The 15,721-nt window shown below is 40.8% G+C and overlaps 1 protein-coding gene across 5 annotated transcripts in view; it reads left to right on the forward strand.

Annotated features, from left to right (window-relative positions):
* Nucleotides 1-15,517, forward strand: part of LOC127641868 (serine/threonine-protein kinase ULK2-like) — a 36,694-nt gene extending 21,177 nt beyond the window's left edge. Inside the window, exons 9-27 of one of the 5 annotated variants that reach the window (XM_052124676.1) lie at nt 112-170; nt 838-920; nt 1,027-1,077; nt 1,169-1,251; nt 1,410-1,581; nt 3,115-3,178; nt 5,452-5,601; nt 7,035-7,180; nt 7,286-7,369; nt 9,152-9,423; nt 9,524-9,720; nt 10,321-10,430; nt 10,715-10,849; nt 11,098-11,309; nt 12,513-12,691; nt 13,160-13,278; nt 14,799-14,956; nt 15,055-15,190; nt 15,296-15,517. In XM_052124676.1, the coding sequence (XP_051980636.1) occupies nt 112-170; nt 838-920; nt 1,027-1,077; nt 1,169-1,251; nt 1,410-1,581; nt 3,115-3,178; nt 5,452-5,601; nt 7,035-7,180; nt 7,286-7,369; nt 9,152-9,423; nt 9,524-9,720; nt 10,321-10,430; nt 10,715-10,849; nt 11,098-11,309; nt 12,513-12,691; nt 13,160-13,278; nt 14,799-14,956; nt 15,055-15,190; nt 15,296-15,360 (2,475 nt within the window). In that variant the 3' untranslated portion in view covers nt 15,361-15,517. The remainder of the gene's footprint in view (nt 1-111; nt 171-837; nt 921-1,026; nt 1,078-1,168; nt 1,252-1,409; nt 1,582-3,114; nt 3,179-5,451; nt 5,602-7,034; nt 7,181-7,285; nt 7,370-9,151; nt 9,424-9,523; nt 9,721-10,320; nt 10,431-10,714; nt 10,850-11,097; nt 11,310-12,512; nt 12,692-13,159; nt 13,279-14,798; nt 14,957-15,054; nt 15,191-15,295) is intronic. The other 4 variants (XM_052124678.1, XM_052124679.1, XM_052124680.1 and 1 more) reach the window with 4 other exon arrangements.
* Nucleotides 15,518-15,721: the final 204 nt, after the last annotated feature.

Here is a 15,721-nt window from a genome sequence, read left to right on the forward strand (position 1 = left end):
AGGCAGAGTGTTAGCATCAGTTTTAGGTGTAAATTATGCCAGAATTGAAATTTTTAGGTGAACAATCCATTTAACAAGTCTGTTGGTTTTTATATGTTGTTTTAACAACAGGCTAACAGCCCCCAGGACTTAAGGATGTTCTATGAGAAGAACAAGACTCTGGTGCCAATGTAAGAATGCCTTTTGTCTGTCTCTTTAGACATATATCATAATGCTGATTTTGGGGTGTAAGGGTGAATTGTACTACTCCTCTGTCCCATATAGCAGTTGACCTATTGGGATTTTCAGAGACCAACATCGATATCTAAAGTGTAGTATTTCCAATGGCTAGGAAAATGCTAATTTATTGTATATAATTGCAGGAAAAAGTGTGTGAACCCTATGGATTTTCCTGGATTTTTGCATACTACATTGATTCTACAATTTGATCTGATCATCAGTCACAATAGACACACACAGTCTGCATAATAAAATAACACTCAAACAACGATAGGTTTTCATTTCTTTATTGAACACACAGTGTAAACATGACTTTTTCCTGCGACTGTATATTACAATTTAATGACAGCAAATGAGATGCACACCGAATTGCTGAAATGAAATGCACTTATTTTAGACAATATTCACTCTGAAAAAATTTTTAAACAGAAAGCGTTTATTATTCATTGAAGTATTTCGGTACATTTTGAATCTAACATAAGGAAGGCTTAACATTTCTGTTATTCCAAGTGAAGCAGATAATTTCAGAATGACCAGATATCATCCAATGAATCGGCCTGGCCAATATATCGGCCCATCATTAGTCCCAAATAAATAAAGTAAGATTCCTGTTTACAGCATTCCAAGAGAGACATCTCCTCAACTGGAAGATCTGCTGCTAGGGCTGCTCCAGAGGAACCAAAAGGACCGGATGGATTTTGGTCAGTGCATTTGTGTTATTTTAGTGCACTGGGATGGGATTTTAGGGTTATGGAAACTCTGTTATTTTTTTCCCCCTTTTCTCATTTTCCCCTTTGCTTTCTGCAGATGCATTCTTCAGTAATCCTTTCTTGGATCCGACATCAACTATTAAAAAATGTAAGCAAAAAGATTTTGATAGCAAAAGAGATGCTTTGCTGGATAAGATCTGGCTGGCTACTTTAATAAATGTTGTTCATTTTTAACCCAGCACGCCCTGTTCCAGTGCCCACGTGCCCTGGCTTGGTCACACCGTGTGGCAGCTCTCCTTCCTGTCATTACGTCTCTCCACCGGTAAATCTAATTACATTCTCATACTTAAATCCACTGTCATATTACCACAGGTGTGAGATGCCTCCAAACTAGGGCGTTGTATGAGATCACAGTTTTAATAGAATTGACTCAGCTCCAGGTAATCTGCACCTTTGTTCACCTGAACCTTATTGTTGTAGTCACTGCCCGACATGCAGACTCTCCCAGAGGATGTGCTCTCGTCTCCACCTCTCGGCCCTCCCAATTACCTGCAGCTTTCCAAAGAGTCGGGCGGCAGCACCAGCAGCAAGAACTCTTCCAGTGACACGGATGACTTTGTGCTGGTGCCGCATCTCTCCGGGGAGCAGTCCTGTAAGTCATATAGCGCCACCAAGCACACTCTGCTGAACACGCCTAGACAGGCCTCATTTGTACTCTAAACTGCAAACTTTGTTTTCATAATTTGTATTTTTGTCTTGTTTTCCAGTAAAAAAATATCTAGGCATCCATAAAGGGATAGTTCACCCAAAAATGTTAATTCCGTTGTCTTTGACTCACCCTCATATTGTTCCAAACCCATTTGACAAAAGGAGATGTGAGGCTGAATGTTAGCCTCAGTCACTATTCACCTTTATTGTATGAAACATGTGGATGGGTTTGGAACAACTTGAGGGTTAGTAAATGATAGGGGTGTAACGATTCACTCATCTCACTATTCGGTTTGGTTCACAATACCTTATAATTAAATAAAATCACTTACATTAATTCTTCTGTTAAAACTCTTGTATTATTTGAGCTGCAAATTTGTTTAAATGGTAATTTTTTACAATCGTTTTAACATTTTAGAGTTAGTTGACATGCCATCATGGCAACAAAGTTGTAAAATTGGCTATAACTTTAGTTAGAAAAGATTAGTATGTGATTTTATCACACTAAAATCATGTTTACATGTGCATATTATTTGTATTCAGGTTATATTTTTGAAACAGTGAATATTTGGCCCCCATTCGCTTCCATTATAAGTGCCTCACTGTAACCCAGATATTTACTTTTTTAAAGAAAACGAGGGACGAGTCAAATTTTATTTTTGTGGTAATCAACATTATTCCACAAATGCTGTTGATTAATCTTAACTTGTATTGAATCTGGAATATTCCTTTAAGACTTGTTTTAAAATAATATATATTGAATTTCGTTCATTTCTCTTACCTCATTGGCAGATTGACTTTTGTTGTCTGGCTTTTTTTTAAAGCCTAAATCTATCAATTTAGTGAGGTTTATGCATAAAAATCTATTTGATTGGGATAGATATTTGAATGGGATAAGAAAATAAACAATTGAAGATTGTAACGGGTAAAGGATGGGCAAGGAAGAGGCAGGAACTGGCAGAACAGTCAACGTAAACTTTAATAACAAACTCAACATAAAACATAAGACGCACACACACACACACACAGCACCATATGTGTCTCTCTCTCTCTCTCTCTCGAACTGGCGTCTCAAGGCTCCCCTTTTTCTCACTCTCCTGCTGATCAGTTGACTCAGCGCCTGGCCACGCCCTTCTCCTCATCACTAAGATATTTTCTCTGAAAACAAGTCTTACTATCTATTAGAAATCTTCTCAAGTAAATATTTTTTGTTGTTTTAGGGATGTTTAGATATTTTTGTAGTTTACCATCTTTTTATGCACTAATTCACATGCACACAAACTAACCGCTGCATGTGAGCAGCTGCTCAAGCTGTTTGTGTGTGTGTTCTAGCGTATCGAGAGGCTTCAGCTGGGTCAGCACTTAAAGTCTTCCAGCTCTAATTGCGCTTTCTTTCGCTGTGATTTGTTGGTGTGTGTGTGACTGTGAGTGTGTATTTGTTCAGTGCTTACTGCTCCTTTCTTTCTGTTCTCCTCAGATGACCTTCCGATGGTTGGGGCAGTAGGCCGCAGGCCGTCCAGTGAATTTCTACTGTGTGGAGGGTGGGTATGACATCACTGACATGTTTCACTAAATGCTAATCACTTTAACACTCTCCAAACGCAAATCACAAGTCCTTCAAATCTTACACAATGTAATATTTACTCCAGGCCATGCACATTTTATATAATGATTTGAATATGTTTGTTTGCATCATGGAAGTATTGTATTATGGATTGGCACACTGATCCATTTGCCTTGTTGACGTCATGGGAGATATTTTTTGTGCTATCCCCTTATGAACTACTTAATCATGGAGATGAATGCCAGTGCATGGTTGTGTTATTTTGGCTGACTGCTGTTTGTGCAGTAGGAATCTGGTGTGGCTCAGCAAGGGAATCACATGACCGGTGAATGAGAGTTCTGTGGGAGTATGTACTTTAGCCCTTTGAATTGACAACCTGCTGTAATTTCTTTCCATCTGCATGCATGATCTAAAACTGTTTCCACACCGTATAATTGTGATTTTCATTCTTTTTTCATCCAGAGGTGCAGGGATGTAACATCAAGCTTTATGACTAGACAGTTTGTTATGGTGGAATTATGCAATGAATTTGACATATATATATGATATATTATGATCTAGAACTGTAGTTTGAGTGTTTGTCGGGTTCCCGTGTGGAACAGCAACTGTTGCAATAGTCAGTGCATCTACTCAAAGCCACTTCCTCCTCCTCTATGGGTTTCCGTTCTTGAATAAGCATGACAGAAAGACATACTGCACGTTCACTGTCTCCTGTCTGTCTCTTCATTCTCTTTTATGCATACAGGGGGGCGTTCACACGTTCACATGTTTTTCTATGTAATTTAAACCTGCTCTAGATGGACGTCTTTGACTGGTATTCCACGTCTGGCTGTATTTTCAGTATCTTGCACAAAAACTCTTGCACAAATTTACTCACCCTCATGCCATCCCAGATGTGTTTCTTCTGCAGAATACAAATTAAGATTTTTAGAAGAATATATCAGCTCTTTTGGTCCTTTCAATGCAAGTGAATTGTTGCCAAATTTGTAATGCTCCAAAAAGCACATAAATCAGCATAAAAGTAATCCATAAGACTCCAGTGTTTCAATCCATGTCTTCAGAAATTATCTGATTCACTTGCATTGTATAGACCAAAAGCATAATGCATAAGGGTGAGTAAATGATGAGAGAATTAACATTTTTGTGTGAAGCATTTAAATATGATGTTCACACCTGCTGATGATACACTTTCTGCTTTTGATGAAGAATTTTACTTGACATTATAACAAAAGCCCAGTCTCTATAATATTCTGGACCCCAGAAATGACTCTCCTTAATTAAAGTACGTTTATGGGATTTTTTTGGCCATCTCATTGGCCGGCTGGAGAAAATTACAAGAACGCTAGCTTAGAAAAGTTATAGCACACCTCTCCTCAACAAGCTGCAAAATTTTAGGTATCAATCATGTCAATAGCACAAATGGTTCTGGACTAGTTACATGCTGAAGTTTTATGCATGGGGTTAGTTCAAATCACTAACCCTAAACCTTATTGCCTTAGCAAGAACCACATTTATATATTCTTATTGGTGATTTTTTTCCCTCCATACTTGTTTCTTTAGGTATACATATTTTCTTTAGGTATATATGTTTTGCTTAATCAGATGTGTGGTATTTGTTGTGTTGAGCCATGCTGAACTGACTCTGAGTCAAAAAAAGGAAAATTTATTTTTGTTTTGCCCTCCCTGACTCCACCTCATTGCATAGTCTAGCTGTCTGGACCTCAAATTGTAACACACAGCTTTCTTTTTCCCTTTTTAGCCCCCCTTCCCCCTTATCAGAGCTTTGTTTACGCACCCCCTCCCGTGCATGACCGAGTCATGACATCTGAGAAAAAAAAATTTGTTTTCTCTTCCTGGTAGAATGGGTACGATCTGTTTTTTTCTTTGCCTGTGAATATAGGTGGACCCAGCATGTGCCATCATCTGAAAGCTCAGCACACATTCCCAATGATCCAGCCCATTTCTCCTCCCTCCTCCTTCCTGATTGGTTAGGGCTTTGTGTTTACCCATTTACTCCGCCTCCTGTGGTTCAGCCAGGCCCTTTGAGCAAAACGGCTTCTGTATACTGTTGACAAACTTTGAAACAGATTTTTTTGCCGGTAGTTCTCTAAATACACTTTGCATTTAGCTTTAGCTTTATTAGCAAATGAGCTCATGATGAATGGGACTTCAGTCATTGAGGATTTCATCAGAGATTGTTTTGGAAAAGCATTCTGATTGGATTACAACCTTGTTTTCTTGGTTTCATAGGCAGCCACAGCCATCAACCGGACAGACCCCAATGGTGTCACCACGAAGCGAGACCAACCCGATACCTGTGCCCACACAGGTCCGAAACTACCAGCGCATCAAACAGAACCTCTCCAGCAGCCCGACCACCACCCTATATGGTTCTCCCAGGTAAGAGATCTGACAACTGGAATGTATAACCAAGTAGAGTAATTGCTCTTAGAAGCATGCCCTAAGCCTATTATGAAAAATAGAAAATCTGTGTATTGATTTTTCCAGAAACCACCTACAAGTATTTGTCATGCTCTGCTGCTTTCTTACTCACTGCTCCTGAACCATCTTACCTGCTGATCTTTTTGCATATATCTGAGTTTTTAACTATGGTTGTGAAACATTTTAGCATGGGGAGATTTTGCTCAGTGAACCCTAAATGAAACTGACAGCCTGATAGGGCTGCATTTGTTAAGGGAATTGTCTTAGTGAGGGGTGTGGGTTTTAGGTTTTCAGGCAGGTGGCTAGCAGAGGGTCTGGAAATTATGACTGCTGCACTCTCCCCCTATTAGTCAGGCTAGCCCTCAGCAGCTGCTTGGCCCACTTCACTCAGACTTGCCCTGTGTCTCAAAATGAGATTAAGTTCTTCTTGTTGTGCCTGCTGCCCAGTGTTGAGCTGGTTCACATTATCTCACCCTGTTAGTCTGCTCAGTCAAAGTGCTGGTTAATAGGCATCGCTTCGGACCGCTGCCAGCTGCTTTTCTTTATGAGTCATGTTTGTCTTCCAGCACAGGTGGTGCACCATCTAACTATTTAAAAATTTCAAACAAGCTTTGACAGGAGTGATTTTGTGCCATTTAAGATTAAGCATGGGCTTTTTGGGAAAGCAGGAATATTTAGGACCTCATATAAAAATGTTATGTCAGTAGCTCTTTCACTAAGAACTCAATTGACAGGACATACTGAAAATTTTGTGTTTCATGTTCAGATCCCCAAAATGTATTTGGACTCTTAGATATCAATATCAATAGATATACTGTTCAGAATTAAGACAAGTGTTTGGACTCTTTATGTTTGTCAAACTAGTTGAACATGTCTATAGTAAACCTCCTGAGACCTGATCGTGACTGCTGTGTGCATTTTCCATTTCCCTTTTTAATTTGTAACTAGTAGCACCTAATAAACAACAATTAAAAAAAAACATTCTAGAGCAAATAGTTTTCCTAAAAATGTATGTCCACATATGTGGACAGCAGGACAAAGTTGTGAAATTATAAATAATACTAAGCTATAAAAAGTACATTTTTTTTGTTTCGCTGTTGCGCACCATCTCCATGTTTACACCTGCTTGCATTTTTGCTCGCATGGGCCCCCTGGTTGCCTGGTCCCCTGGGCACATGCCCATAAAACCCATTGGATGATTCACCCCTGCTGAGGGGAACTGACTTCATGCATCCACAAAAAATCCCATTGGGACCAACTGGTTAAAAGTGGTTTTAAAACGGCTATATGCAGACATTTTTAAGTGTGCAAATACTTTTTGGGACCACTCTAGTATGAGGATGTGTTCTTGTTTTTAAAAGCATAATATTGGATGTTCTTTATGGCTACAGGTCAGGCACAGTGCGGCGTTCCAACACAAGTCCCATGGGTTTCCCTAAAATGGTTTCTGGGTCTCCTAGTCCTGCAGACACGGTCCAAACCGTTGGACGACGTCTCTCCACAGGCAATTCCCGGCCTTACTCCCCCTCTCCACTAGGTAAGCTTCCTTTTTAATGCCTCTGTATGAGGTTATTTGAGACACCGTATTTCTATATATTTTATATGTTCTGAAATGGCCTTTATGTGTGTATTTGCTCCCCAGTGGGCACTATTCCTGAACAGCTTGGCCACTGCTGCTGTGGACATCCCCAAAGCCACGAGCCACGCAGTCGCAGCTCCTCAGGTGGTGAGTTGATGTGTGAGTTTGTCTGCTTGTGCGAGAGATTGACTTGTAACCCTAAAGTGCTACTGTGTCTTTTTCAAAGTGGTCCCATTAACAATCCCACTAGTGGTTGCCACAGTTGTTTCCTCCCAGTCGGTATCAGTGTGTCTATGTCATTCTGGTCTCCATGGAGACTGTGCTCATGGCTTAGAAGTCGACAACTGATCAGAAACAATGAATTAGTTCTAACAACAAGCAATGTGGCTTATGAGCTTTCATGTAAAACTTTTTCAATTCTTACCTCCAGTTCTCTGAAGCACATGTTTTTGCTCAAGTGTGTCACTGTAAACCTGTGAACCCAATGATCAATTCAAAACAAGAGATAATAACTTGATGACCCGCTGTAGTTTACTTTCAGTTCACTGAAGTTCATGGAGATCGTACTGTATATGTGCATCTACTCTAGTGCCATCTAGTGGTTGAGTCATAAAGCATCTGGTTTGCTACAGCAAAACTAAATAGGCTATTTTAATAACTAAATGCTAAACTTTCAAGCCAAGTTAAGTGGTTTTTATTGTCATTTAACCATATACAGTTAGTGCAGTACACAGCAAAATGAGACAACGTTCCTGCAGGACCATGGTGTTTCATAAAACAACATAGGACAAACACAGGACCACATGAGACTACACAGACTAAATAACATTTCTACATAAAGTGCACATGCAAACGTGAGCAAAAAAAGTACTGGACAGTACAATATTAAAAGGAACAGGTCAATAGGCACAGTGAGAGACAGTGCATTGCTGACCAGTACACATTTGAAATCGAGTAGTGCAAAAAGATGACACTTTCTAAAAATGCCAAATGTAAACATAACATATTGAGGTAGCAGCCAGGTATAAGTGACAATGAATTAAAGTGCAACTCTGGACATGTGCAAAAGTTGGATGTTTTAAAGGGATAGTTCACCCAAAAATGAAAATTCTCATTTATTCAACCTCATATAATTCCAAACCTGTATGTGGAACAATACAGATTCACTTCAAATGCATATTTCTTCTATACAATGAAAGTCCTTTTGTGTTACCCTTAAGAAAGGGTTTAGAACAACATAATGGTGAGTAAATGATGACCAAGTGACTGGATCCTTTTAAAGGGATAGTTCACTCAAAAATGAAAATTCTTTCATTTACGCACCCTCATGCCATGCCAGATGTGTTTCACTTACTTTCTTGTGCATAACACAAACAAGGTTTTTAGAAGAATCTCTCAGCTCTGTAGGCCTACATAATACAAGTGAATGGTGGCCAGAACTCCAGAAGCTCCAAAACGCACATAAAGGAAGCATAAAGGGAATCCATAAGACTCCAGTGGTTTAATCCATGTCTTCTGAAGTGATCCAATTGATTTGGGATGAGAACAGACCAAAATATAACTTATTTTTCACTATAAATCTTTACATTTGCATTGTCCTTGGTGATCATGATTTCAAGCTCAATTCAAGCTCTAGGAAGTGTAATCAAGCTTCAGAAGACATGGATTAAACCACTGGAGTCATATGGATTACTTTTTATACTGCCTTAATGTACTTTTTGGAGCTTCAAAGTTTTGGTCACCATTCACTTATATTGTATGGACCTACAGAGTTGAGATAATCTTCTAAAAATCTGGGATGGCATGAGGGTGAGTAAATCATGAGAGAAATGATTTTTGAGTGAGCTATTGCTTTAACAGATTTGTGTTGCAGTCAGTCAAAATATTGTACAAGTTTTTATAATAATTTGAAAAATATTTATGTTATAGGTTCCTCTGTGCCCTCTTCTCAATTACTAGGCACTCGTCTTCAGAGTGTGCCCATGTTAACTGACATCTACCAGAACAAACAGAAGCTATATAAGCAGCTGTCTGACCCAGTGCACCCCACATCAACAGCCTACCCCACCAGCCACTCCCCTCAGCTCAGTCGCCCCGGCAACCTAGGCACCTCCCCAACCAAGCTCCTTGGCTCCTCCCCTCGCACCTCTGACTGGCTAACAAAGTCACCACTGCCCACCATCATTGGCTCTCCCACTAAGGTAAGCTACAGGAAACATTGAATATACAAAGCACCCTCTGTGGGTCTGCAAAAGGTAAATGATGAAAACATTTGACACCGAATAATTTTATTTCTTATAGGCAACTGCTCCCTTCAAAATCCCTAAAACTCAGGCCTCATGCAACCTCATGGCCCTGGCTTCTCAGCAGGGTATAGCCGACAACCCCACCACAATCAAGACACTGATGGATGGACGAGACCTCTGTGCACATCAGTGTTTGGCCTATCCCAGCAGCCGCCAGTCTGTGCCAGAGGCCAGCAAGACTTCCTTTGGGAGGTTAGCAAAAGTTTGACAAAAGTTCAAAGTTAATGAAAAATGGAATCTACTAATACATTTAATATGCTAATTAGTGGTCGACCGATATATCGCCGAGGCCAATAAATCGGCCGATAAATTTTCCTGTTTGGACGATTAGTTTTTTTTCTTAAGGGTGCCAAAAATCGGCTGCTTACATGTGAAGCGTCTGAGACAAGTAAACGACCAGTCACGGTTCGTTTGGTTGTTACAAGCCATCGTGTTACTACAATAATAGACCGGTGTGCAACACAGTCTAATTTAAACAGTCCGCATATCAGAGCCGTGGCAGACGTGTTTGAGCTTGCCTGTTTCATTCTCCCTCTCTCTCCTCAACAGTTCCCTGTAACTTTAACAGTCTTGTCTAATGATAAAAAGGCAAATATCAATTAAACTAGTATAAGTATTTGGAGTTTTTGGAGGGCTCTCGGGTGGGGCGTGGAGAGAGTAGTGTAGTATAGTTTTAAGTGAGTATGATGATAATATATATGTATTTAGTTATTTTTTGTGTGTACTTGGTTTTTTGGGAGCACTAATTTATTTACCTCTAAAGCATGTATTCAATCTGGTTATTTTCCTCAGATCTGTAAGTGCTGGACGACTGTCTGAGCAGCCAGTAAGAATCACTTTGGGTGGACAGCCATACCAGGGCAGCACAGATAGCCTCAACACAGAGAGACCCATGGACACAGGTGACCACGTTTACTCTTTGTAGCTACATTATTCCACAATAATATTTCAGGTATTCAGTTATGCAATGCAGGGAACAAAAGAGAAAAGAGCTGATTTGATTTTGTCAAATCAAATTTTTTGAATTGTCAATATTATCATTTTGAATTTCTAACATGACATCATTTGAGCTTCTCCTAAAAAGCTTGTGGCCTGCATGACATGCTCTGATTGGCTGCCAGTGTGTGTAAGTATGTTTTATTGGCTGAGTGTGTGAGTGACCCCTGTGTGTGCATCCCTCCCCCAGCCCCGCCAGGGACTTGTGGTTTACCAGGAGGCAGGGCGAGTCCACGCACAGTTGTGTTCACGGTGGGCTCGCCCCCCAACAGCAGCACCCCTCCCACCTGCAGCCATCTCGCCTCCCGCCCACGCACCACCTCAGGTGAGGTGCTTTTCCTCATAAATCCTCCCCACACACTGCTGCTTCAGCTGCTTCACTACATGTATGATAGAAACTGCCTTTGCTTAATACCTTTGCTCAGCTTTGTTCCTGGCACTGTTGTTTACATAGTCCTTAAAGATATTTTTACATCATCTGATGCATGGAGGACAAGCTCATCCTCTAGCTAATAGATTCTTAATGCAGTAAGCAAACTTGTGTGGCTGATTTGAATGTCTTTGTGTTCGCAGTAGGCTCCACCAGTTCAGTAGGCTTGCTGTGTTCCACCAGCGGTAAGGTGTATATGGGCTCTCCCCCGGGAATGACCATCGGCACCTCCCCACCAGGAGCGGAGGGGGCTCCCAGCAGTCTGCGCTATGTCCCTTATGGCACCTCCCCACCCAGCTTGGATGGATTCATCACTTTTGAAGCACCAGAACTGCCGGAGGAGACGTTAATGGAGGTGAGAGCAGGCAGATCAGGCGAGTTGAAATTTAAAAAATACCATCACTTATGTTCCAAGTTGATACCGTCCATCCATCCATCTTCAACTGCTTATCCGAAGTCGGGTCACAGGGGCAGCAGCTCCAGCAGGTGGCCTCAGACTTCCCTATCCCTAGCCACATTAACCAGCTCTGAATGGGGACCCCATGGCGTTCCCAGGCCAGTGTGGAGATGTAATCTCTCTACCTAGTCATGGGTCTTCCCCGAGGCCTCCTCCCAGCTGGACGTGCCTGAAACACCTCCCTAGGGAGGCGCCCAGGGGGCATCCTTACCAGATGCCCAAACCACCTTAACTGGCTCCAAGTTGATAAAAAAAAATGTAATAAATCAGGGCTATCGATTTAACGAGTTAATTCAGTGCAAATAATTATATTAACAAACAAAGCATTAAAGCATGTTTTGGACCGCAATAAGGAATATTCTTACCATCTGAGCAATTCAAGCTTGAAGTACCACCTGTTTTCAACAGGGGGTAGAAAGTTAAACTCCATCTGTATAGGCAATGTGCAACTGTACAGACAACAAATAACACTCAGGCTTGCATGTCACCAGCGACAGCTCAAGATGAGGATGCTTCCTTGCGTTCAACCACAGCTGGACATAGCACAATTCTGAATGCAGGGATCACGAGACATGTTTCAAACAACGTTTAACTTGAAACAGCAACCAAATACGCTGTTTACAATGCAGCACCACCAAAGTGAGACACCCTTAAGTGTCCATCTGACGCATGTGTACACAGACACATCTTTACAAAAGCTCTTAGAATAAGCCTCTCTCAGAGAGGTTGATGAATTCAGGTGCAAAATGGATTTCCGTGGACTGTAGGCTTATGTTCTATAATATGATAAGAAACAATATATTGTGTTCTAAAGGCTCTTATTGTATTTGCTTATCAATGCTTTACCCATCTGAAACAATAATGATTGACTCGATTGACAGCCCTAGTAAAGATACCAGTCTTTCTGCACCCTGACTCCCTAGACATTAATCTAGAGGACCATGCCTGATCTTACTGTTTAATGACTGGTCGGATTGCACAGGATTCCAGCTAATCCACATGATCAATTCATCCAATTATACAAAGAGAATAGTCTGTATAGGAGCACTGTAAAGCTCATCATCAGAAAAAATAACAGGCTTTTATGTGTTTACTTGGCAGCGTGAGCACACGGACACTCTGATGCACCTGCGGATGATGCTGTCCTTTACGGACTGTGTGCTGGAGATCGCTTCTCTTCGGGCTGGAGGAGCAGATCTAGGTGCATCCGCCGCCTCTCTTTATCCACCTCAGGACAGTGTGGTGGTGGACCAGATCAGTCGACTCAGCAAGGAGTGGGGGTAAGAGCACACACACACACACACACACACACACACACACACACACACACACACACACACACACACACACATGTTGTGTTTCCATGTTTATGGGACTTCCATAGACATAATGGTTTTATACTGTACAAACTTTATATTCTATCCTAAACCTAACCCTACCCTAAACCTAACCCTCACAGAAAACTTTCTGCATTTTACATTTCAAAAACATAATTTAGTATGATTTATAAGCTGTTTTCCTCATGGGGACCGACAAAATGTCCCCACAAGGTCAAAAATTCGGTTTACTATCCTTATGGGGACATTTGGTCCCACAAAGTGACACACACACACACACACACACACACACACACACACACACACACACACACACACACACACATTAATGACGGATGCTTACTAGGAATCTTCAATAATGTGAGACTTTATAGCATGTGTAATCATTTTTTGTTAATTAATTTTATATAGGCAGGTGGAGCAGCTGGTGTTGTACATGAAAACCGCGCAGCTGCTGGCCTCTTCACTGCACTTGGCTAAGTCTCAGATCAAGTCTTCCAAGCTCAATCCATCCACGGCTGTCAAACATGGTGAGCCACAATATATGACAGCTCTACTAAAGAGTTTGTGGTAAATTTGTAACAGAGCCAACCACTTAAACACCCTAAAAACTCAATTTAAAGGTGCTGTATACAATAAAAGAATTAGAGGAGTATTTGGAGAGAGGTGGTTAAATGGCTAAAAATGCTTTCGGCATCTTAAAGGAATGTTTCGGGGTTCAATCAAAGTTAAGCTCAATGGACAGCTCAGTGGATTTGAGGCATAATGTAGATAACCACAAAAATAATTTTGTCTTGTCCTTTGTTTATTTAAAAAAGCAGAAATTATGATTACAGTGAGGGACTTACAGTGGAAGTGAATGAGGTCAGTCCATAAATGTTTAAATACACACTGTTTTAAAAATATAGCAACACAGCATAAACATTATATGTGTTCTGATGTTGATGTGATAAAATCCCTTGAAAACCTTATTTGTGCAATGTTATATTCAATATTACATCTTCGTTGTCATGACGACATAATGCAAGTTAACTCTGTAATCTGGTACATGGTGTAACACTGATAAATCCCTGATATTTCACTCTAAAATCATGCATACATTTGAAACAGTTTGTATTTTAACTAGACATCAACCTATGTTGGTTTTTAATGACTGATACAATACTTATTCTTTTTGTGTTTAAGTGTCCAATAACTGATGTGCACAACCAATTATTAATTATTTGATTTCTGCTTTTAGGCACATTAACAACTTAAGAAATTATTACAGGGGCCTGGGTAGCTCAGCGAGTAATGACGTTGACTGCCACCCCTGGAGTCCTGAGTTCGAATCCAGGGTGTGCTGAGTAACTCCAGTCAGGTCTCCTAAGCAACCAAATTGGCCTGGTTGCTAGGGAGGGTAGAGTCACATGGGGTAACATCCTCGTGGTCGCGATAAGGGGTTCTCGCTCTCAATGGAGCACGTGGTAAATTATGCGTGGATCGCATGAGCCCCCACATGCTGGGAGTCTCCATGGTGTCATGCACAACGAGCCACATGATAAGATGCACAGATTGACTGTCTCAGAAATGGAGGCAACCGAGACTTGTCCTCCGCCACCCGGATTGAGGTGCGTAACCGCGCAACCACAAGGACCTACTAAGTAGTGGGAATTGGGCATTCCAAATCGGGAGAAAAGGGGATACAAATATTTTTTTTAAAAGATTTTAATACTTCAGGTGAACTGCTTTACAAAACTAATATTGCACACAGTCAACAAATAATTAATTTGACTAGTTTTAGTTGCAATATACTCTTGTTCAAAGCCTATTACTTAATTCATATTTAAAATGTAAAGTCTGTGTAAAATAAATATGACGCCACAAATGCTGATAGAGCTTAGCTTCTATTGAACCTGAAATACTCCTTTAAGTGGAGATGCAGAAAGAACATGATTTTGACAGTAATGCTGTCAGAACAGACCTGCTGTAAATGTAACTACAGTCAATGAACTACAATCGGAGTTTGATCTGATATTAAAGCTAAATATTTCTTCTTTGTGGACATCAGTGGTGAAGAGTCTGAATGAGCGCTACAAGAGCTGCATTTCTCTGTGTCGCCGCCTTACTGACAAACTGAACCACTTCTTCTCCGACAAGCAGCGATTTGTGGACGAGATCAACAGCGTGACAGCTGAGAAGCTCATTTATAACCACGCTGTAGAAATGGTGAGTGGGGATATGTCAGGTCGACTTGTCATTGGTCATTGTTAAACATCTGTGATGAATGGTGAGCTATAGTAATGCACCCAGTGTGTGTGTAACAGGTGCAATCAGCAGCGCTAGATGAGATGTTCCAGCAGACAGAGGACATCGCCTATCGCTACAATAAAGCCTCTATGTTGTTGGAAGGCCTGTCCAAGATCCTCCAGGACCCAGCTGACATAGAGAATGTCACCAAATGTGAGTAATTTTGCTTTTTGAAAACAAGGAGTGCTGGAAACATTTTTATACTCTTTGCTGCCTTCTCTCCTGTTTATGTCATAACTGTGTGTTTTTGTTGTGCAGACAAGGCAAGTGTTGACCGGAGGATCTCTGCTCTGTGTTACTGCACTGTTACTTTGTATGAATAAAGAGACACGCCTGTGAAAACCTGGCCAATGCTCTCACTTCAGGGACCATCATCTTCTCCAATGACAGAGAAGAATACGAGAACTCTTTGTCCCTTGTTTTTGTTTTGTAGCAGTCAAAGCACTTTCAGTTTCTTTTCCCCTTTTTATTCATTTCAAACACAATAAGCAACAGACCAAGTATTACTTTTGCAGATGAAATTTGTGAAGGATGTGCACAAGTTTGCTACCAAAGATGAAAAGTAAAAAAATAGACATTGCTGACTTGCAGTTGGAGCTGTCTTCTGATTTTGCATCTTTACAACAGGAGGGATAAATAAGATCAAATGACGTCTAGCTTTTCCTTTTATTTACACAAACTGTA

This window comes from Xyrauchen texanus, unplaced genomic scaffold (genome assembly GCF_025860055.1).
Source record: "Xyrauchen texanus isolate HMW12.3.18 unplaced genomic scaffold, RBS_HiC_50CHRs HiC_scaffold_209, whole genome shotgun sequence".
NCBI lineage: Eukaryota > Metazoa > Chordata > Actinopteri > Cypriniformes > Catostomidae > Xyrauchen > Xyrauchen texanus.